General features: G+C 44.7%; 1 protein-coding gene across 1 annotated transcript in view; it reads left to right on the top strand.

Moving 5' to 3' along the window:
• Positions 1-24,916, top strand: part of Galphai (G protein alpha i subunit) — a 134,686-nt gene that overhangs the window by 5,711 nt on the left and 104,059 nt on the right. The window contains exons 2-3 of the mRNA XM_084607549.1: positions 7,949-7,991; positions 22,626-22,767. Of these exons, the coding sequence (XP_084463675.1) occupies positions 7,949-7,991; positions 22,626-22,767 (185 nt within the window). The remainder of the gene's footprint in view (positions 1-7,948; positions 7,992-22,625; positions 22,768-24,916) is intronic.

The raw sequence follows: 24,916 nt of genomic DNA, 5'->3' as shown, positions 1-24,916 counted from the left end.
CATTTCGGAAGGAAGAGGAAATAAGGGAAAGTAAAACAACAACAAAAAAGGGTTGATCCAGTGAAAACAAACAACTCCTAAAACAAGGGCAAAGGTACATCGGAGAGGCTTCTGGTGAGCATCATGACTGATGCCCAAGAAAGGAGATTTCTTTCGGAAGCAGCATGATAAAAGGTGCACTAACACGGTCGTGATCTTCCTTATTGATGATAAAGGCTTCCGAAATTTCTCGATATTGTTGGCTGAAATATTTCTTGAGGATGTGAGTTTTGCCAAGCAGGGGAGAGCATTTGCATTGGGTGTGGTGAATGACTAAGTTAGAACTGGTAGTGGCATTTTAGGAATTAGCTTGCTCGCGCAACCTGTGATTTATACATTTTCCAGTTTGGCCTACATAAGACCTGCCACAGGAGGGTATTCAGTTCGTTCAGTCTCTTCCCTATTCACATGCTTGCACAGAGCACCAAGTTTGTTCGGAGCAGAAAAAATTACTTTCACTCCGACCTTAGCGCCTATCTTCATCTTGTGGGACACACAATGCTCATAGGGAACCGCGACTGTGCATGATTTCGGTATGTTTCTTTTTAGAGTGTCTGCGGATTTTCTGTGCAAGTTTTTCTGCCAGGTTACGCAGCAGGTCCTCCGGGAAACCAGCAGATTTGACCAGACGTCGAGCAATCACATACAGTTCTGGTTCCCTATGTGCATGGTGTGTCCCACAGGCTGAAGAAGATAAGTGCTAAGGTCGGAGTGAAAGTAATTTTTTCTGCTCAAAACAATCTTGATGCTCTGTGCAAACGTGTGAATAGGGAAGAGACCAAATGGATTGAATGCAAGAAAAAGACACCAGAATCTATTTGTGCAGTGTAAGAAAAATGTGCATGAAATGCTGCTTTCCTGTGGCAGGCCCTATGTAGGGCAAACTGGAAGATGTATCAATGACAGGTTGCGTGAGCACGCTAATTCTCAAAATGCCACTACCGGTCTAACCTAGTCATTCAACGCACCAAATGCAAATCCTCTCCCCTGCTTGACAAGACGCACATCATCAAGAGCCAGCATACTCGAGAAGTTTCGGAAGCCTTTATCATGAATAAGAAAGATCACGGGTGTTTTAGTGCGCCTGCTATCACGCTGCTTCCGAAAGAAATCTCCTTTCTTGGGCATCAGTCATGATGTCTCTCCGATGTGCCTCTCCCCCTTGCTTTTGTTCTTCTTTTCATCCCTTTTTTGTTTTAGTTTTCCTTCTTTCCTCTTCCTTCTCAAATGAGCATGTCACTTTCATTTCATCCTTGATGCACACTTGTAGCAAGTTACGCTTTCCTTTTTACCATTTTTTGTTTTGCTTTCACCCGGACACACTTGTTGTTACTCACGTTCACTTTTTTGCATCTCTAAATTAGGTTTTATTTGTCATGACCTTAGCACGTGCGCTTTCTGTTAGTCTTGATTGCGGAGCTGCGGTATATATATATATACACACGCACGCACACACACACACACACACACACACACACACACACACACACACACACACACACACACACACACACACACACACACACACACACACACACACACACACACACACACACACACACACACACACACACACACACACACACACACATTCTGCAATAAATGCCAGTTGCTAGTCGGAGCCTGTGTCGTGTTCTTGCTCCGTTCTGTCTTAGCGCTGTTTCTGCCATGATCGTAAACCAAGCCCAACTCTCCACTCTTTTGAGTAACAAATCTAGGATCTCCAAGACATATTTCAGCCTCCGGCTCACTTTTGTACGAAGTCTGAAATCCATTCACCTGCAATGGGCCTGGCTTGATTGAGGACAGCTCTCGAGTGCCCATTACTTCATCATGCTCGGTAATTTGCTCCAGCTCTGCCACATGCTGCCAGGTGCGCGCGTCGTCTTTCAAAACACGTGTAATAACAAAACTACTTTTCTAACAACTTTAAATCCTTGATATGAATAATTATAGGAATCATAGCTTACATTAACAGGTATTGTAGCTGAATCAAAATTTAATTTTGGTCGGCCTTTAATAGACCACCCCTTCATCATTCAATTCAGTCTAATGCCATCATCAGGTGCAGCGTACAGCAGCTGCAGTTGATGCTTGTGCAGTAAAACAATGTTAATGAGTGTATAACATGTTGTCTGGTTTTGCGGCATGCTGAAATCGCTACGAAGGTGGTGCATGTGCAGTATTGTTTTGATAGCACTGAAGGCCACATTGTGTAATGTGTGGATGGCACACACATGAGTCAGTCGAGGCACACTTTGAATCCCACTCATACTTTTTTTTCTAACTCAAGGGTAGGAAAGGGGGACTCCTCCAACATTGTCTTGTGACTCCTGTAATCTCGCTGGCCTTTCAAATTTGCTAACTGTGCAGTTTCACTTGTCCACTGTCAAGCTGCACACAACTAGCTGTCACTGGGATGCAGATAGGTTGCAGGTGCCTACCTTATTGAGTGATGCGCATTTCTTTCAGTAGGTCAATTTGGCATGTGCTGCACCTTGTGGTGGGGTCATTGTTTTTGGAGAATATGCAGAGGCACTTTGGTGTGGCTGCCCCTCTGAAAAGGGCAAGTGCTCCTCTAGAAATACACTGATTTTGAAGTACTCTAGTATTTGTTAGTACACATGCACGCATAAGTTTGCGTATTTCACTGCCGTGTCACGGTGTTATGGCGTTGAATGCAGTACCCAAGGATGATCTCGGCCATGGCAGCCGCTTTTCGATGCAGGTGGAACACAAAAGGCATCCTTGTGCTGCGCGATGTCAGTGCACATTATCCTCGGGTGGACAGTTTCCAGAGCCCTTCACTACATTGTCCTTTATAGCCTCAGTCACTTAGGGACGTTATACTCTAAAAAGGAAAGCAAACGTGTTTCAAAATTGTTTCTCAGATTTGGGAGTGCTGCCTTTGGATGTTGACTGCATAATACCTCATTTGGTAGATATGCTTCCTGTTCACATCCATTTGTTGTAGTTCTGCTGACTGTTTCATTTATGGAGCTGGAGGACAGGATGGATTTTTACCTCTTACTAGTTTTATTACAAGCAAGTTTTTGCTGCCGTTCATGGGTAGATGGGTAGACGTGCATATAAGGCCTGTTTGGGTGTGTTTCTTTGAACTGCTGCATCGCCTCAAATGTGTCTTTTTCTTTTTACTGAAATGGTGACAATCACCTAGCTAAGCCTTTGAGCTTGACAAAACGGACAGTTCTGTGAAATACTGTTTGTGCCTCTTCATCTCTGGTCAGGCAGCATTCAGCAGGCTCACATAGTTTGTTATGCAGTGGCCTCCTTGTATCTGTTCATCATTGGGGCAACATGGCGAATATAAATAGTGTGCGCAAAGGATAATTATTTTCTTCTTCAATATCTATTGATGCTATTTATTTTATTTATGGATACTGCGATCCAGTACAGATCATAGCAGGGCGGGGAAAAAAAATGAAATACAAGCATATAAACACAACTCAAATTCATAAAATTCATAACATTTGCAGGCACTTTTCAAACATTACTACACTATTATGAGTAACAGTCTCTCTGTTAAGTTCGTTCCACTCAGTAATTGTCCTAGAAAAAAAAATATTTAAAACAGTTATTTCGCGCATTCATGGGAGTTATTGTCAGATCGTGCCTTTGTCTCGTGTTATAACCTGAGAAGTAAACAAAATAATTAAAGTATTAATATTATAGTGACCTTTTATGAGCTGAAATAAAAACTTGAATCGGCAGATACGATTGTGCTCACTGAGGGTAATCCGCTGCCTTTCACGAGCTCACTGACAGATGCACGGCCGTATGAGTTAAACGAAAGCCTAACCACCTTGTGCTGTATTTGCTCTAGTTTATGAATGTTGGTTGATGGGAAATGGTCCCAGATAATTATGGCATATTCTAAGAGCGGCCGGATGAGGGAGTTTTATGCTAATAGACGAACACTGAATGGGGCAAACTTCAGTGAACGCCTCAAGAATATCTATGTGTTTTGTCCAGGAATAATCCGTAGGCCCAAATATTTATACTCTTACCTCCATCAATGGCATGTTGCTAGTACCGTACACAAAAGTGAAGAGGCCTTTTCTTATTTGTAATTTTCATAAAAACTGTTTTTTTCAAAATTAACACACATCTGCCATTCATAGCTCCACGCAATCACTTTCACAAAATCATTATTTATAGCACACATGGCCATCAACAGAAGACACCTCTTTGTACATAATACAATCATCCTTGTACAGCTTCGCACTGACTGAAAGACCTGTAACAATGTCATTAATAAATAACATAAATAAAAGTGGATCTTATACAGATCCTTGGGGGATGCCAGACACAACCTCGGTACTGTTAGATGAAGTGTTGTTTAGAGTGACAAATTGTGTGAGATTCATTGTACAAAGTAGTTTTTGTTGGAGACAGTACAAGTAGTGTTTTTGATACTGCCACAAAACACACCAATCAAATGGACCATAAAGAGGTCAGAAGGGCACAAGCAGCAGCCATATCGCCCGTGCACGGAGCAAAATCCCTGGATTGACTTTTGGAGCTAGGACTGCTATTTTTACACCTCTTCCTCAGGCTGACTTCCCTCTTAACTGGCCATTTCAACTTTAATCTCTCCTTCATCCTGTATAATGGTGATTAGAGTTACATTTAAAGTTGTTGTGTCCCTTAAAGGAATGCTGGGAAGTGAAAAACTGCCAGTGGTGATGGTGTTTCGGGCGGTCAGCATCTGAGCTGCCTCTGCCACGTTATGTCGCCTTTAAGAATCTGTTTTGTCCGTTCTACTTTAGACATGGATGAGTTCACTTGCATACAAAGGTTGGTGACAACCTCTCTGCAGTTGAACAGTTTATCTTCCATCTGGGCTTGTACTCACAGGACTGTTTGGCACAAAGCTTTTGCATGGTCAATTGACCAAAGATGTTAGCAATTATGCATCAAAATGCAGACCCGGTGGTAAAGTCTGCAGCGGTTTCTGTACCTCAGGATGACACCTGCGAGGTAAAAGACCACATTGTTCAGCATCATAGTGTCATCCCACCAGTTGTAGCCACTCCTCTGTCGTAGATTGCCAGGGCAAATGACGGGCATAGGTGAAGGGGCAGGTAGCTGGCCTGCGTTGGGAGTTATGGTGAATGCTATGGCTCTCCGGTGAAGCTCCAGGATATAGGTCGAAGGTTTGACCCAGCAGCCTGACGGAGAGCTGGCAAAATGGCATTCCAACAGTGGCAATGTGGCTTCCACTGCTGTTCATGTGCCTCTTTACTGGAAAAACAAGTCAGTCTGTGGTGTGCACAGGAAGGATGGATCCATGCACTGATACTGCCTTTGGCACTCGCTGTTTGTGAGACGGGGGTATCTACCAACCTGGAATTGTAAGGAAAATGTTGTGTACCAGGAAGAATGGGAATTGCCAAGAATACCAACAGAAATGTGGCTAAGTCATGGAAAAGTACTGACTGAGATTGACACAATAGTCTGCCATGAATGTTGACGGTACTGTGAGCGCCCAGCACATGGTCCATTCACAGTGGCATGACATAGTTTCGCCTCTGATGCATATAAGGCCAGCCCACTTGAGCTGTTCTTGCTGTCGCAAAGTGAGTGCTGTACATTTTAGTTGGTTCTGACACACTCAGGTTTGGTGTGTAGCCACACTCTAAATGTATATTTTTTGCACTCTTCAGGTGTTTCACACAAGGCACCCTAGTGCCACATCAAACTAGATCTGCAGAGCTTGCACTCGGGCTGTTTTGATCTTGTTTTAATTGCAGCAAATAGTCCCTTTTTTTGCTTTCTTTATTGTCGTTGGCTGCTGTGTTTTCCCGCCTCTTCATTGGCCAGGGAATTTCCGCTTAAATAATAGAGTCAGAGAATCTAAACTCCCTGTAGAACAGTATACCAAAACAGTGTGCTGCTTTTCTATAGCTCATGCTGTTGGTTTTGGAGGGAAGCTGTCGAGGCTCCACATTAATGTTGCCATTGCTCACAAATTAGAACACTTTCGATACTGAGCAAGATATTCAATGGACATGAGCTGGTATTCATGTGCTCAAAGTAGCATCAGTGTGCTGTTATTTTTAACAGCCACTGCTGGCAAGCTGCCAAAGTTTGTTGTGACTGTGCACAGGGCCTTGCTCTGTGACCTGCTCAGAGCAGAGGGCCGTGTCAGAAACTACTCGAGGCAGCTAACGAGGTGGCAGCTGCTTGGTGGTTGCGAACAATGCATAATCAGTGTCAAAGAGCTGCGGACTATTTTTGCACCTCTAGGAGCTCTGCAAGCTAGCATGCAACTGTGAAGATGGCTTCCCCACAGTGCGCGCCTCTGGGAACTACTTGTTTTCGTTGGAATAATGCCACAGGTTGTTGCAACATGCGTTTTGCTGTTGTGTCGGAGCCAGCTTGTTGGTTTCTGATGGAGACCTGTGTCATGCCATGATTAAAGCCCTCTAAAATCCTTGCATTCCCTCTGAGAGTTGTTAAATTCGAATGCTCAAGCCCTGCTCTTCCCTTGGATGTGTATGAGGCCACCGGAATATATGTACAGAGTGCAGCATGTTGACACGGTCTTCACACACAAGAGGATGGTATGTCATGCATGATAGACAGCATAATAAAAGAAAAAAAAAAGGAACTTACCTGGGGGCGTCACAGTAGACTTACCTTCCCTGGACTGCTGGGATGTGCTCTAACTGCTCCCTTGTTAGGTTGTCTGTATGTTGGTTGCTGTGGCCAATGCAACACATTGCTGGACTCGTGCTCCGAGCCTGGCAGAGGTTGTCTGCATTTCTCCCAGCCACCTTATAAAATTTAGTCTCCTTAAAATATCCTGAAATTCCAGTGTGGAATCAGGTGTGTAATAATCAGGCTTGCCAAAAGGAAAAAAACAACACAGTTTGAAGTGTGTCCACAAGTTTTGATTCTAGACATTGCAAAACATGTACAGGAGTAGAAATTTTTGTCCCTGGGGGAGAAAGGAAACTGAGGCAAAACACTTTTGTTTTGTAAGTGATGTATGGAAGGTGGTGTGACTGCATGTACAAGCATACACGTTAGTGGTCCAAGCTTGCAATTCATTTTGCTTTAGTTTTTTTAAACGGCATATATGTTTATTTAATTCAGCTGACATGTATGCTTGGTTTGTGTGCATGACACTGCTTTTCTGTAACCATTCAAAATGATTCTTAACTTGGAAGCTGCAGTTTCTGGCAGGGTACTAATGATGATTAGCACTTGTCATTTATTGTATACAAGACATTGTGCCATGGTTTCCATCGCAGAAACGGCTGCTTTGGAGAAGCATGTGCAAAGCATTTAGTGTAACTTGAAACTAGTGCATTCAGAGTTAATAAGTGTGGTTGCTCCTCTTGAAGTGCTGAGACTGTCTAGAACTGAGAGTTGAGCTAGTTGGTGCATCATTTTTTAAAAATGCACAGTGCAACAAACATAGGACAAGCGAGTAGACAGAAATAGCACTGACTATCAACTGTATGATTTATTGAAAGAACACGAATATATACAAAAATGTTCTTTCAATAAATCACGCAGTTGATAGTCAGCGCTGTTTCAGTCTTCTCGCTTGTCCTATGTTTGTTTGCGCTGTGTATTTAAAAAACAAACTAAGATATTTGCAGTGTGCTTTATGCCACCCTAGGCTGCTGTAAGGGCACTGCACATGTGTATATTGTAGGTGTTACCACTGCTGCTAAAGAATACTGATGAGGTATTTTTTCTGTCCAAGTACTTGCTTTGTTTCTCAACAGCTGTATGCATGTCCACTTCGGTGGCTTTAAATTTGCTAATCGCACTTAATGTTTCACAGAATACTTTCGGAATGATTCCTCTTACTTTTGCTATCGGCATTGATTGTCTCATTTCACTCCATGTTGCCTTCCTTCTTTCCTTACAGGTGCTGGGGAGTCCGGGAAGAGCACCATTGTTAAACAAATGAAGTAGGTGGCATCTTTTTTACAGTACTTAACAGCTGCTCTGCATGGATTATCAAAATCTGCGTTGTGCATCTGATTAGTCTTGCTTATTTTTTGTTACAGAGGTGTACAGTTAATTGTAGCACATTTTCAGGACTGATCCTGTGAGACCGATGAGAAAGACGGGTGAGGCATGACCAGATTACTGCGGGCTTGGTTTGTCTGGTTAACACAGCATAGTCACATATTTAATGCATGATGACTTGCTGGTTTCTCTGTGTTGCTGGCACACCACGCTGGCTGCACCAAAAGGCTGGCAAGGCGAGCTGTTTACAAAGGAAGGCATCAGATAACTTGTGGACACTTTTTGCGTCTGTAATGCCTTCTGGCTGGTCCTGGTAGGCCACTCCTTTGTCATCACTGCTGCAGTTACGGTGCACTGGCAGAGAGGATGCGAGTCACGAGTGAAAGGGCAGGCTCTCCTTTCCAAATCTTCATCTACTCTTCTCAGCCGTTCTTGAGCAAAGAAGGCAGCTTCTGGTGGACAGTGACTTTCCAGAGGCATCACTGGGACCAACTGATTAAATCATGTTCACTTCTCTAAGGTGCAGCGGTGGCGTAGCGGTAGAACATCCGCCTCGCATGCAAGAGAACCGGGGTTCAAATACCGGTGCCGCGCAATTCTCCACCGGATGAAAAAAAAAAAAAAATATGCGTGTCGATGGAATTGCATACACAGGTTTGGGGTGCGACCTGATGCCGGTGAACACCTCCGGCAGCGCACTCCCTCACCAGAACAAGAGTCGGCCACCCTGATGCAGTAACTGGCCTCAACCTGCTATGATAAGCTCCATAAAACCCCGGCCCTCAGTCACCAGCGGCTGCGGAACAACTGACCACGGCGGCGGTCAGACCTGTGACGCAGCAGGGGGTGCTAAGAAAGCCTGGCTCCGCTGGACAGGCCGCCATTGGAAACTGACCCTGGCAACGCTTAATACTAGAACCCTAGCTAGTGAAGCTAGTTTAGCAGTGCTGTTAGAGAAACTAGAGGGCATGGAATGAGATGTCATAGGGCTTAGTGAGGTTAGGAGGCCGAATGAGACATATACTCTACTGAAGGATGGGTATGTGCTGTGTTATCGAGGTTTACCGGAGAGGCGAGAACTGAGAGTCGGTTTCTTTGTTAATAGGTATATAGCGGGCAATATAGATGAATTCCACAGTATTAATCGGGGGGTGGCAGGCATCGTAATTAGGCTTAATAAGCGGTATAAACTGAAGGTTGTACAGGCCTATGCACCCACATGCAGTTATGATGACCAGGCAGTTGAAAGCTTCTATGAAGATGTAGAATCGGCAATGCAAAAAGTAAAGGCACAGTATACTGTACTAATGGGCAACTTCAATGCTAAGGTAGGGAAAAAGCACGCTGGAGACCAGGCAGTAGGAGACTATGGCATTGGCTTTAGGAATAGCAGGGCGGAGTTACTAGTTGAGTTTGCAGAGCGCAATAACTTAAGAATCATGAATACCTTCTTCAGCAAACGGAAGAACCGGAAATGGACATGGAAAAGTCCTAACGGGGAGACTAAAAATGAAATCGACTTCATACTGTGTTCAACTCCCACCATTATGCAAGATGTAGAGGTATCGGGAAAGTGCGATGCAGTGACCACAGGAAAGTCCCAAATTAGCTTAAATCTGAAGAAGGAACGCAACAAATTAGTAAAAACGAAACCTATCAACGAATTAGACGTGAGGGGGAGCGCAGAAGAGTTCAGGATCTCGCTACAGAATAGATATTAAGCTCTAACCGAGGATGGCGACATTACCCTAGAAGCAATGAACTATAATTTCAGAGATATCATTACTGAGTGCGCTGGCAGTAGGATAGTTAGAGAGAATACAGGTAAGCTGTCTAAGGAGACGAAAGATTTGATTAAGAAACGCCAGTGTATGAAAGCTTCCAATCCAACAGACCAGATGGAATTGACCGAGATATCAAAACTGATCATTAAGCGCAAGGTGACCAATATAAGGAAGTATAACATGGAGAAAATTGAGCATGCTGTAAAGAATGAGGGAAGCCTTAAAGTGGTAAAAAAGAAATTGGGCATAGGCAAAAACCAGATGTATGCGATAAGGGACAAGGCAGGCAATGTGATCACGAATATGCACAAGATAGTCAAAGTAGCCGAGGAGCTCTATACAGATGTCTACAGCAGCCAAAGTAGTCAGGACCATAATGAAATTGGCGGTAGAGAAAAAAAGTGAGATGTACCATCAGTGATGAAGGACGAGGTCAAGAAAGCATTAGAAACTATCAAAAGGGGAAATCAGCTGGAGAGGATCAGATAACCACAGATTTGTTAAAGGATGGGGGGGGGGGGGGATATTGTGCTAGAAAAACTGGCCACCCTGTATACGCAGTGCCTGGTGTCATCGACGGTACCGGAACCATGGAAGAATGCAAACATTATCCTCATTCACAAAAAAGGGGGACTCTAAGGACCTTAAAAATTACAGACCAATCAGCTTACTGTCTGTTACATATAAGGTATTTACTAAGGTAATCGCTAATAGAATCAGGACAACCTTAGACTGCAATCAAGCAAAGGATCAAGCAGGGTTTCGGAAACGGTACTTTACTATCGATCATATCCATACCATCAATCAGGTGATAGAAAAATGCTCGGAATATAACCAGCCCTTATACATAGCATTCATTGATTACGAAAAAGCATTTGACTCAGTTAAAACCTCGGCGGTGAAGCAGGCATTGCGAAATCAGGGGGTAGACAAGCCCTACGTGAAAGTGCTGGAAGATATATATAGTGGCTGCACAGCAACCATAGTTCTGCATAAAGAAAGTAACAAAATTCCCATAAAGAAAGGTGTTAGGCAAGGAGACACAATCTCCTCAGTACTATTCACAGCTTGTTTAGAGGAAGTATTCAGAGACTTGGAATGGGAGCAGTTAGGGATAAGGGTAGATGGAGAATACCTCAGTAATCTGCGATTTGCTGATGACATTGCCTTGCTAAGCAACTTGGGGGATGAACTGCAAATAATGATTGATGACCTAGACAGGAAAAGTAGAAAGGTAGGCTTGAAAATCAATATGCAGAAGACTAAGGTATTGTTTAACAGCCTCGGGAAGGAACAGCAGTTTACATTAGGTAGCGAAATACTGGAAGTAGTAGGCGAATATGTCTACTTAGGACAGGTAGTAACCGCAGATCCGGACCACGAAAAGGAAATAACAAGAAGGATAATATTGGGGTGGAGCGCATTTGGCAAGCACTCACAGATTATGACTAGCAGCTTACCGGTATCGCTCAAGAGGAAAGTATACAACAGTTGCATCTTGCCTGTACTCACCTATGGGGCTGAAACGTGGAGGCTAACCAAGAGAGTTCTACTTAAGTTGAGGACAACCCAGAGGGCTATGGAACGAAAAATGGTAGGGGTAACATTAAGAGATAGAAAACGTGCAGAGTGGGTCAGAGAAATAACTCAAGTTACCGACATTCTAGTAGAAATTAAGAAGAAGAAATGGACATGGGCAGGACATGTAGTGCGAAGAGAGGATAACCGATGGTCGCTGAGGGTACAAACTGGATTCCAAGGGAAGGAAAGCGTAGCAGGGGGCGGCAGAAAGTTAGGTGGGCGGATGAGATTAAGAAGTTCGCAGGGGTCACGTGGATGCAGCTAGCACAGAACCGGGTTAAGTGGAGAAATATGGGAGAGGCCTTCGCCCTGCAGTGGGTATAATCAGGCTGATGATGATGATGATTCTCTAAGCTGTGCAGAAATGCATATATATCTCCATATGCACATATGCGGGCCCTCCTGATGATGACATAAGTGAGTGGCATTGAAACAGAAGCTTGCAGAAATTGCATCCTGAAGGTCGGGCCAGGTCAGAGAAGGTCCCTGGCCACTGCTAACAAGCGACAGCTGTCATGCTGCCTTTTTGAACACAGTCTTATTTTAATCTGGTCCAACAACAAGCGGCTGGTGGCCGACACACGCAGGCTGGAAAGCAAGTCAGGCTGCACTGAAAGTGACTGAACCAGAATGTGCTGCTTGTAGAGCTGAACATAGCTCTGGCAACGCGTGAATATTTCTGCAATGTGGTAGGGTTTAGGGCAACAAGCATATTGCCACACCGCTGTCTATCTTCTGGCGCCAGCAAGTGGTCGAACAATGTTTTGGCATGTGGCTAAGTGTCGTTCCTTTCCCTCTCGAGCTTCGCTTCATTAAAAAAGGCCAGCTCGGTTGTTATGCTGCTTGTCATGTTTGTTGATGACAATATGAAATATTTAAAGCAGAAAGTTCGGCACGTTGGTGTTTAGATCCAACAGATATAGTTTTAGCGCTTTTTAGACAGGGACGAAAAGAGAACACAGACACCACAAACGCTAGACATCACTAGCGTTTGTGGTGTCTGTGTTCTACCTTCATCCCTGTCAAAAAAGTGCTAGAACTATGTCTGTTGAACAATATGGAACATGTCAGCCTCGATTCTTTTAAGAACCTGTTTGATCCAATTTGCCTCGGTCTGACATGGAATGTCTGCTCATGTATGCAGGTTCATGATGTTTTAGTAGTGGTTATAGCTGAACGGTTCACATTACAACCAGGTTCTGGTTTCCAGTGCTATTCACTTTCACACAGCATGGTGCCTGAAGATCTCTGAAAAGGTACATCGTAAGGCGGACCAAGTGGTGTTTCATGATCTCTGTGCCACAGCAAGCTGGCGACGGCTGTCAGGTAGAATACCATGTTCTCTCTATGGCATTGTCCCACAGGTTGTGACTGCTTACCTGTTCATAAGAGGGGGTCATTGGACCTACTGAAAATGGCCGGGTCCAACCGTCGGAGAACGACAGAGAGCAAACCACAGGCATAGGTGAAGAGGCAGAGGGCAGGCTCGTGTCAGTGTACATAGTTGACGCGATTGATCAGCTTCAAAGCTTCAGGATGTAAGCTGAAGATTCTACGAGTTTGGTCTCACGGAAGACAGTCCAAGGTAGACCTGGAAAACTGGCAGTTTTAGCTTCCACAGCCGGTGTTCTTCTTGACAGCATGCACGCGAGAGAAAGAGAAGGCAAGTGGGCCGCGCTGTAGTGGTACAATGGCCTAGAGTGCTCTAGTACTGTTCTCAGGGATGCAGGATTGTATCCGGTTGCAGCAGCTGCTTTTTGATGGAGGTGAAAAGCAAGGCATCCTTGTGCTTTGCAATATCAGTGCATGTTAAGAACCGCAGGCAGTCGAAATTTCTGGAGCCCTCCACTACGGCATGTCTCATAGCCTGAGTCACTTTGAGGCGTTAAACCCCATAAGCCGGAAGGCAGTTCTTCGAGGCTGTTGATAGTTTGTGCTCTTTCTGTTTTTTTTTTGTCTTTTTTGCATGTGCACCGCGTCGTTTAGAACAACCATGCACCAACTAGCACAAGTTTTTCTAAACTGCGAAGAGGCTGGACGAGGTTTAGGGTTCGTGCATTTGATGAGTGCAGATGCAGTCTTTCCCTGGGCATCCAGTCATGTCATCCATGTGTCAATCGCAGTGTCAGTGCTGCCGAACTTTTTTTTGTTCCTGCTTAATTCTACCCTTCGTTTACCTTTCATAACGAGGTTGCAGCCAGCCCTTACCTGGCACTCAAGGCTGAATTGTGCGGGAAATGCATTTGGCATTCCTCTTAGCTTCAAGATTTTTTGTTTGGCCTCATCACAAAATTAAGCCAGCACTGCATTGTACCCTCGGAGATGACAGTGAAACAAATGGAGGAAGCAGCAGCACTGTCATCGAATTAAACCACACTTGCCAGTCTTTTCACAGGCATGGGCAATGCATTTTAGTGGTATGTTTCTTTGGGTTGGGAATGTGTACTGCATGTCATGCTGCTTTTGGCCTACAGCAATCATTTCTTAGTGGTGTTCCAACCACAGCTATGGTTCTGAACCAATATATGAAGCTATCACTCAAGGTGCCAGCCACTTGGGAACGGAGATGCGCGTGAGGAAAAAAATTGGCAGTGGTTTAGCTCCGGTTAAACGTAGTTGAGTTGCAAAAGCAACAGCTGCAATGGCTACGCTGAGGATAGCTTAGGCTACGCACTTAGTAGCGGCTGGTCTCTCCTTCTTCATAATTAGTCAATTACACCACACACCTCTTCTCCACACAACCAACGGAGAGAGTGATGCACAGCTGGCGTCAGCTTTGGTTATGACACCAGCTGCTGCCTCTAGCGTCACGCAGCTCCTCGCGCATGTGCAGCTTGGCCCACACGCAATAGCTCGACGATTAACGTAGTGTTGCTTTTGTAACAAAAAGGGCATGGAACCTACAATTTAGTAACCATAGGCCACGCATCCCTGTCATATTGAGATATTCACTATCAAATTGAGTGGGTGGCAGGTGTGACAAAACTAAAAGCACCAAAAGCAATGTTTCAGGATGGCCTGCGGTTGTCTCATAAATTTTGGTTATAATTTTTAAACCCAAACAGACATGACAGAAAGAAAACTTTATTGTCCATTGGTGTGGGCCGCAAGGCCGGCCCAGGCATGGCCTCACTGCAGATATGACAGTTACTGCTACGGTGCAGTCCACTTATAACGATACCAGATATAGTGTATATCGCTTATAACGATCAAATCTTAAGATTTATCATTCTTCCCATTGCCCCTATGTAAAAATAAACCAGATATAATATCGATTATCGGCAGTACATCGGATAAATGGTAGCTTTATTGCTGCCCGGTAGGTGTTTACCACGAAAATTTGATTGAATATTCAATAAAAGATACAATATTAAGAAGGCAATGACGTGAAAACTCGGCATATGCGGCGAAAACTGAAGAAAATGAGCACTATCATTATCGCAGTCACAGCCGCGCAAAGGGTGCTGCTGCGGCTGTATCGTCATTACCATCGCCGATTCTGCAATTCTGCACCTGTGTAAGATGGCGGTGACCACATTGACGGACGGTGCAATAGCTTATGAGATGAAACGGCAGATTCATCGGGATTTTTGGCTGGGTTTCAAGGTTGGAAGCCTTGTGAAAAAATGCGGACATATGCACTCTATGATTTTAACGATCATCAAGCTGGGGATGTCCTTCAGTTCGTCCAGTCGCTAATCAGTTTCGTGCACGCAAAAAGGACTGCTGCCCGCAAACACGCTACTGGAAGCGATTCTCACAGTGATTGTCAAGTGCAGTTGCTGCTCAAGCGAGCGTGAATTTCCGACTTCTTTCAGTATGCTTAAGTTATTTTATGGCTATTGATGTATGCTGTAATGAAGCGTTGTTCAACCTGATTTGCTCATCGTAAGTAGGCAAGCGTACATGCATGGGAAAATATGTGGCTGTGCTTTCTTTTTTTTTTTTTTTCCACCGATCCAGATATAACGATAATCGGTTATAACGATCAGATTTTCTCAATATCGTAAGTGGACTGCACTGTACAAAGGTAGTATCCCTCATCACTCTAAGTTCCACACAGATTGGCCGCATCCAGTTGGGGATTACATTTCAGCTAGCAGTCACTATTGTGAAGAGCTACGCTGATTGTGATCAAAGTGCAGGTTGTAGCAAGAGGCGATCGTAGCACAGGTTGCTCAAAGCACGTTAGACAGCACTGTGCACAATAATGCAAACTAGCGACAAAGTAACGGTTGTTCACAGAGATCATCGAGCTTTTACTAATTGCGCAGATCATAGATTGCACATACAATCCACCTTTTTCACACTGCCACTCTGGGCATGTGCAGCTATCGGCCCCTGTGATCGGCGCAGCTGAGCTGATCGTGGAGGTCATGCGCAGTTCATATTTGCGACAGATGATGGTCAGGAATAGATATTCCCACTTTGCAGGTGGCTGCATCTCCCAAGGATGCTTTCAACCAATAATAGAACAAATTTTTAACCACTCCACATGTTGCGAAAAAGGTGTATTTATTCGGCTCCAGCAGGTGACGGGTACAACACAGGATGGAGCGAGAACACAACACAGGTGCTGTGTTCTTGCTCTGTCCTGTGTTAGCTCTGTTGAGAGATGCTTCGAACTGAACTTCAGTGGTTAACTAGTGGAGAGTTGGGCTTACAATAACACAGGACGGAGCGAGAGCGGTGCCTGTGTTGTTCAGTCCTGTGTTAGCGTTGTTGCCAGTGTGTTGCATTGCTGGAGTGTAAAGAGTGCACATGTTTATACAAAGCACAAAATATGTAAACCCGGTGCCATGGCCACTCTTGCGTTTGCTTTGCCCCCACTCTGTCAAGGGCAGGGGATGGCGCCACCTGCTGTGCCCACACAAGATAACATTTTCAACTGCCATAATGTTGCAGTACCATGCAAATCGTCATTTGCATGGTATCAACGTTACTAGAACAAACTCAGTTTCATAGCTCCGCCCGGAGAGGTGTCCCCGGTGGCGGTCGCGTGAACTAACGGCGCTGCAGTTGGCTCTTGCTCCTTGCCAGGTGCGTCGTCTGCTACACGTGGCGCGGAAGCATGGAGCAGCCGACATACACGTAGCTGTTACGTGCTGTCGTTGCACTCTATACTGCTGCAGTGCAGTTATGACTACATTATGACAGTTTTGGCTTCGAAGGCATGCATTGCTCAATGAACGCGTTTGTGTGATGTGAAATTTAATGTGGTGAAACAAGTGCGACGTTGTCGACTTGCTCGCTAGAACCAGCGTTCTAGTAACATTCTCCTCTTCGGTTTCATTTCTTTTTATTATGCAATATCGTGGCATGCAAGTCATTTCGTATTAAATTATGACGTAGCCGTTCATTGTTCAGTGTGCTGTCATGCAATTTTTCGCTTCTTATTTTGCACCCACCTTCTTTCCAAGTTTCAGTCCAATTAGTGACAGGGATTCAAGCCGCCGACATGTGTGCCTCCAATTCTATGCCGTTCACTGTAAACGTAGGGTGTGCGCCGAGAAGAGGCTGCATCTTTACCCTAAAATAAAAAACAAATAGATGTACGCTTTGCTAACTACATGCCAGCTTCTAGATGCTTAAAATTGGCGGAATGAAGAGACCGCGTTAAAGGCGCTATCGCGTCCCCTCTTAAATCTTTTTGGTATATGTTTTGTTTAACATCAGACCTCTTCATGCTGGCCTGCATGCTTTGCACTGAGGGCAACGCCTATTGAAACGAATTGGAAGTTCGTCATTTGTTCGTGTCACTGATAGACTTCCTTGAGATTAAAGTATGTGCACAGGCTCTGCACATAAAAGATAACTTATTCAGAAGTGATCAATTTCTGATCTGCATTTAAAAAAAGAACTCTATTCAAGTACTCTTGTGATAGTTTGTGTAGCAAGGCTCTTTATTTTCTTGCTGGCACATATTTCGAACACAAAAGGCATTATATATCGAAGACAAAGCACCCTAAACGCGCTGCCCCACGTGTTTCGACAGCAATGCCAGTAGAGAACATGCAAGATTCCAATAGCCTATCAGTGTACATAGCGCAAATCGGACAGCTGAGCTGCACAAACGGATTTTGATTTGGATGATTTTGAGTTCGTCGCTGTACCAGCAATTCGAAGGAAATTTGAGTATTTTAGTGCCGAGGATGATAGATGAGCCATGAGGGCGAGGAATTTTGCTTGTTGAAAAGACTTTTGTCATTGATCGGTTAACTGTCACGGCAAGGATATGTTGCGCATAAAGTTCTGATATCACGTGAATTGAGCGTTAATTACAGTTCTTCTGAAGCATGTCAATGAAGCGAAATTGTGCACGGGGCTTCCAACTCAGAGCTAATGCGAAGAGAGGAGACCTCATAAGAACTGCAGAGAAATTCGACAAGCAAGATGATAAAAAAAAAAAATGAAATCATTTTCAAAACAAAAAAATGAAATCATCTTCAAAATAACTGAGCATGCGGCATAGGAAATGCAGCAAGCTGCGGCAGCTGACAAGAAAAAGAAAAAGATAACGAATAAATAAACCCTTTATTTGATTGAAGGGATGACTCTCAGACGCTGTTTGGGTAGTGTTGTTGACAGTATTGCATTTTTTCTTATTTTTTTCTTTTTCCGCTAATAAATAACTTAGGTTCATGCAATTCACTTCTAATGCCCTTTCCGGTGCTGTAGATACCTTGAATATCGTACGTGGTTTAAAACTGCAGTTCAGTGCTAGTTTGAAATTACATTAACTTCCCCTACAAGCAATAAAATTTTGTTTTTCTTTTCTATGTACGTGTGTGTGTAAAGGAGGAGGGGAATCTATCAAGGGCACGACTTGATTACTTGCAATGTAAGTTTTTTTAATACACTCATGCGCTTCTTCAGTCATTTCCTTTCGCAGTGCACATGCCCATTCTCACTGACTCCTCTTAGTAAACTCATTGAATAACTCTTCACATCTGACGTTGTTTCAGACTCCAAAGGAATAATTTCTTTTTCTTTTACATTGTTATATATATATATATATATATATCTATACGGGGTTGTGAGAGTGCCAATATCCGGAGCTATGTTCCATGCCATACCTCGAAAGTGAGACATTAAGAGAAGCGCTTCTAATTTGGCGTCGACGGATGCCATTTATTCGTAATCTGTGTTCGCTATATCGTCTGACGCGAGTAGCCAGACTTCATGCACTGCATAAACAGGCTGCCCAGGCTTGCAGATTTCTGCGTTTAATTGAGGCAATCTGCGCTGGGCAGTAGTAAATGTGACACCCACTGCGTTACCTTCTAAGGTTAGAGTGCTCTAATACACTGAAAATTTGACTAATTTATTTGCATGACAGGATCTATGCCTTGAAAGAACATACTACAAAACACAGGCCAGGGAGTAATGCAAGTAAACAGTGCTTGGGAGCAAGCCGACGGCGCTGTCACACTTGTTTCATAGCACTAACAAGTGAATTTCGCACAACATAAACGCGTTCTCCAAGGTAATGTGTCGCTTCGAAGCCAAAGCTGTCGTAATGTAGTTATAGTTATACTGCAGCCACCTACAGTGCAACGGCAGCACGCAAAAGCTACGTGTGTGCTGGCCGCTCCATGCTTTCGCGCCGCGTGTAGCATACGACATGCCCGGCAAGGAGCAAGAGTTGACTGCAGCGCCGCTAGTTCTCACGGACACTTGGGACACACTCCTACGGTGGGCGGTATGGGGAGCTGTGAAACCAAGTTTGTTCTAGTAACGTTGCATGGTACTGCAATGTCATGGCAGTAAGCTCTGTAAGAATGCTAACTTGACTGGGATTCTCTACTGTGAGAGGCTATAGGAGCATCCAGATGTTTGCATTCTACTGCCTGCGCTGTGCCTGGATGCAGTTCCCATGGTTTTGGTGTACGTGCCATTTCTTACCTAAAGTGACAGCAAATTCCCAAAAGAAATGATAGGTAGATAAGAAAAATGACACTATAAACAAAAGTATGATTGTCAATTTGACGATGGAGCCAAAGCACATGTGACACCCGTAGTGATAAGGAAAGCCATACACCACCTGACAAACGCTGGGCTGCACGTCTCCTGATGGGCCCACAGGTTTAGTGGGGGTGTTTCACTGAAGAGAGTGCCGGCACTACGCATTTGAATGCATTTATCCCAAGTCTGCAGCCTTCTGACGTGTGTAATAAAATAGCTTCAGTCAGTTACAGGCATGTGCGAGATGCACTTATGTGGCATTTGAGCTTTGAAAGCAGCCGGCGTTAGTTAAAAAAAAGAAAAAAGCCTGCCGCCATAAGTTCAGTAAGCTGGGTTACCTGAACATGTATCAAGCTCACCCCTTGAAATTACTTATTAAAGATTTTCAGGGGTGGAAGTGCTGCTCCAATTGCTCCATTCTGCTTTCCCTGTTCTATCCTGCTCCCAGGCACGATATTGCTCCAAAACTGCTCTAAACTGATTGCTGCAACTCTTTACTATCAAATTTAGCTTAACGTAGGAACAGTAGTAGTGCACCTGTAGCTGAGGTATAACATCTCTTACACTGGGCTCAATACAACAATGTTTTCGCAAGCTAGGGTAGTGTGAAGCATAATTTAAAATATTTTTTGCGAGTAAATTTAATATGACCCACAAGCGATTGGAGGCAATTGTGAAAAGAAAAAAAAATGCACTGTGCATGTGCATCACCGGTAAAGAGGGAGCAGCAAGTGAAGGAGGTAGCACTGACTACCACGTTAGCATGGTAGGAAACTTGTTAGATAGCAAAAAGTTTTATAATGCTTTAAAAACAAGCACGAGCTTCACCATCGAGCATCTTTGTCAATGATGTCAGGCTTATGTCAGACAAAAGCATACTTGAAGCGTTGTAGGGTGCTTAAGGTGCCACTCACTGAGAACTTCCCGAGAATGTTCGATGGCCACACTGCTTAAGCAAAAAAAAAAAAAAAAAAAATGAGGAGCTACTGGCAGGGGACATTTAGGTAAAGAAGCTGAAGGAGAAAAAGGCTACCCTTTAGTATCATCCATCCTCCCTGAAGGCAGTACTGGTCAGTGCTGAGGAATTTACCAGCATAGACGTAGGATGAAAGAACATGCACAAGATAACGGAAATGGGCTCATTGATGCAAATGCCCATACTAGTAGCTCTGCTTGAGCGCATCGAGATGGTAGACTTCACTTTTGAATCTATCAAGTCAAAATAGGCAAAAGCTTTAGATCAAACTTGGCGTTTGGTTATGAAGCACATGAGCAAGCATTCAATTTGCTCTAAGTCTGTTCCGAATCGTTGCTTAGGTCAGCCTGTTGTTTTAAACATCATGACATGTTTTAGCCAGTTGTCATACCAGAAGCGTCTGCAGAAGCACTCAGCATTGCATAAAAGGGAATAAAAGAGGGATTTTATATGTCAGGAATGGAAAACTGAAGTTATCAAGGGCGTTTCATGGTAGAAACATGCTCTAAAATGCCATTGTGACTGCTTCGTGAGCTGCTCCAAAATGCTCGAGCCTGCTTCCAACCCTGGCGCTCTTGTTGCATTCTCAGTGCTGCTGAAGTTGTTCACCATAATTAGAAAGTATTGTAAATTGATGCAGTGCTGTTTTCCCTTTAAAATGTGTTGCGATCTGACCACATGGACTGCGTACAGTACAAGTTTAGAATGGGCAGCTCGCATGGGTTGGTTTCCTAGCAGGTGTAACCTGCTTCTCTAGTGGAGAAGGTGTGCTTGCAATGGCAAACTGAGCACAAAAATGGACGCTGTCGTAATTCTAGGTTTCAAGAAATAGAGCCTCAGTAAATGCTTTGGTTCTGAGTGTGTGCTGTGCTTCTTTTGCTTGGGGTGGTTATGCGCTTAAGTATTTATTGCACTTCCTTTTGACAGTGTTTCTTGCTGGAATGAGCACTCAAATGAGAAATTTGTTTATTGGGTGCTCATCCAGTCAGGATGTGCTGGCGTGGCTTTACCTCTCTCACAGCACTAGTGTTGAGACCTGAAGGCTGCAAGTACCTTGTTAGTCTCTCTCTTTTTGTAGTGGGCAGGTTGATTGTACATTTGCACATGCATTGCAGTGGATGTGGGCATATAATTCTTGATCCATTGCTGTTCAGGTTGGCTGGCATAGCCCCATAAACCAAACCAAATCAGCAACAGGCAGTGGTCGTCAGTTTACAGTTTTCGTAGTGCTTTCTCATTCTTTTCTGCCCCAGCTCTCTCGCACTGTCTTCTTTGGTGTTGTGAAGCATTTATTGCATAGAAAAGTACAATTATGATTGATTGCTGAGAGAACACATAGGCTTGGCAATATTCGTAACCCACACCAGTAGATAACTGCTTCACTTGGCATGGTGGGAGGCAGTGGTATCATCTCCAGTTTGAAGCCCCAGCTATGCAGGCCTCATTTGAGTGATCATTAACATCGCAAACGTTTACGCATCAGTGGCTTGCATGCATTATTATGTGGGGACCTGTTCACACACAGGCAGACGTCAGGTAAGGTAAGAATAATGTGTGCATTCTGTGCTTGTATGACATTTGCTCATGTATAATTTTGCCCCGCTTGGCTTCGGCATCGAGTGAAAATCGTGCAACTGTGAGTGTGAAAATTGCTTGGACTGTCAGTGAATTCTGCTCCTATTATAGTGCAAAGAGAGGTGCCATTTTTTACATGTTGGAAGGCATACTATGTACTTGAAAAGTGCCTAGCTGGTGTGTGGCAAACGATGCCTTTTGTGACAAGCAGGCTCAGTACGAAAAGTGTCTCCCTAGGCATACGGACCTGCTGCTTAGCACAGCCATTGGCTCAAGCCTGCCATGCTGAAAGAAACAAAAGATAGTCTGGATTTGTTTGTGTTGCCTCACAATTTCCCCCGAAGGTTGGTGTAGCACATGGGAGCTGAGGTAGTTGTTTGAAGTAAGGGCTTGCTTATGGAAATGCTGGGGAAGCGGAACTCTATTTTGGTGTTCTTGTTGCCTTCTCCAAGCAACCCTTCATGCTTTGTGTCCTATTTTGTCTCCAATCATATCTCATGTCATATCGGCCATATCATATCATTGTAGTGGTGAGTCATGGCCCTCGTCTCGAGGAGACTTGTGGAAGCCATCGTAGTGACTGATCCCGAACAAGCAAGACTCCCCTTTTTATTCTGAAGGCCTCTGACTGACTGTGTGTCAAGCATTGCTTGGCGTTCTTTGGGATGTAAATTGAGGTATGTCCTGTGCAGGATAATCCATGAGTCTGGCTACACGTCGGACGAGTGCAAGCTCTACCGGCCCGTGGTACACAGCAACACCATCCAGAGCCTGCTGGCCATCATCCGCGCCATGGGGCAGCTCAAGATCGACTTCAGGGACCCCAGCCGAGCGGTAATTTTTCACGGTGTTTCCATCGTCTTGCTTTAGTTGCATTGCTTGGGGGGCACTGAAAGCAGCGTTTTTCTGCATGGAATTCATTACAAGGCACAATCCAGTGACAAACAAAGAATGGGTGGAAGCAAAATTGTGGGCTACTCAATGGGCTATAGAAAGGAAGGGGATAGGTGTAACATTAAGGGGGGATGTGTGGCTAAAGAGTCCACTTCTGAACTGTTGCACCAATTTTGATATTTTCAGGGATGGCGTATCTTTCTTGTGTTATTCATCATCTTAGCATAAGTAACTCTCAGCTGTCATAATGAGTAATTGTGTCAGCTTAATGAAGTTGTACTGATCGTTTGTGCTCGGATAGCTTCTAGGAAGCTTACTGTGCAGGATAAGGCCAATTTTGGGCTCCGTACGACGTTTTTATAAAAATGTGAGCAGTTTAAGACGAGTAGCTCAAGAGAACTTCTTGTTGGGCTAGTTGGTGTCTATTCATTATAAGTTAAAAGGCGCCAAAACAACACGTACTCACACAAAAAAAAAAGAACGGGACAGAGCGCCACTCACAACTGATTTATTGTGCAGGAAAAAGTACATATATATCACTGCCGGCACATGCGCAAGGAACACATTGATCGACGTGTCACTGACACACAATCTGTACAATGCAGAGAAAGCGTTTCTTGAACATAGCTTATCTTATATGACATGATGCTGAATGTGTTTCTTGCGATAGGATAGGAAGCGTGCAGAGTGGGTCAGAGAAATAACTCAAGTTACCGACATTCTAGTGGAAATTAAGAAGAAATGAGCATGGGCAGGACATGTAGGGCGAAGAGAGGATAACCGATGGTCGCTTAGGGTAACAAACTGGATTCCAAGAGAAGGAAAGCGTAGCAGGGGGCGGAAGAAAGTTAGGGGGGCGGATGAGGTTAAGAAGTTCGCAGGGGTCAAGTGGATGCAGCTAGCACAGAACCGGGTTAAGTGGAGAAATATGGGAGAGGCCTTCGCCCTGCAGTGGGTATAGTCAGGCTGGTGATGATGATGATGTGTTCCTTGCGCATGTGCCGGCAGTGATATGTATTGTTACGCGGCAAGTTTGTACAGGGGCGACTTCGTATGTCACAGGAGTGACTGGCCGTAAAACACGGTAGGGTCCTGCGTAGCAGGGCAAAAGCTTCTCACACAGCCCAACTTTACGAGCGGGAGTCCAGAGCAAGACGAGAGAGCCCGGAGAGTAGTGGACATCCCGGTGGCGAGAATCATGATGCCGTTTTTGAGAATTTTGGGAGGAGGCCAGTCGTCGGCGAGCAATAACACGGGCTGCGTCAGCTCGGGAGATGGCGTCACGAACGTAGCAACTGGCGTTAGCGGTGGGAGGCAATACGCTGTCAAAAGGAAGGGGAGGGTCCCGGCCGTACAGAAGATAAAACGGTGAGTAGCCCATTGTGTCGTGACGAGAGAAATTGTACGCGAACGTTACAAACGGCAAATTAATATCCCAGTCGCGGTGATCATCCGAGACATACATAGACAGCATGTCCGTGAGCGTGCGGTTGAGGCGTTCGGTGAGGCCGTTCGTTTGTGGATGGTAAGCGGTGGTAAAATAGTGCTTAATTTAGCAGTACCGAAGAATTTCATTGACTACTCGCCCAAGAAAGCAACGGCCACGGTCAGTGAGCAGCTGGCGTGGAGCACCATGGAGCAGGATGACGTCATGGAGAAGAAAACGCAGCCACATCAGTTGCACAGCTGGTGGGTATCGCTCGGGTGACAGTGTAGCGCGTAGTATAATCCGTGGCCACTGCAATCCATTTATTCCCCGACGCAGAAAGTGGGAAAGGCCGGAGGAGGTCAAGGCCAACTCGGGAAAACGGGTCTACTGGGATGTCGATCGGCTGCAGGGATCCAGCAGGCATAGCCGAGGGCTTCTTCCGTCGCTGACACCAGTCACAAGAAGCAACGTAACGATGAACAGAGCGATAGAGACCTGGCCAAAAGAAGCGGCGGCGGACGCTATCGTACGTACGAGATACGCCAAGATGACCCGCCGTGGGTGCGTCGTGCAGCTGTTGAACTGAGGAACTGAGCGAGGAACTGAGGACGGAAATGTGGGCGCCAGTGTCAATAAGGGCAGAAACTGAGACTCCGTCCA

This window comes from Amblyomma maculatum, chromosome 1 (assembly GCF_055883805.1).
Source record: "Amblyomma maculatum isolate TAMU_Amacu chromosome 1, ASM5588380v1, whole genome shotgun sequence".
Classification (NCBI taxonomy): domain Eukaryota; kingdom Metazoa; phylum Arthropoda; class Arachnida; order Ixodida; family Ixodidae; genus Amblyomma; species Amblyomma maculatum.
This window is presented reverse-complemented; position numbering and strand designations above follow the sequence as displayed.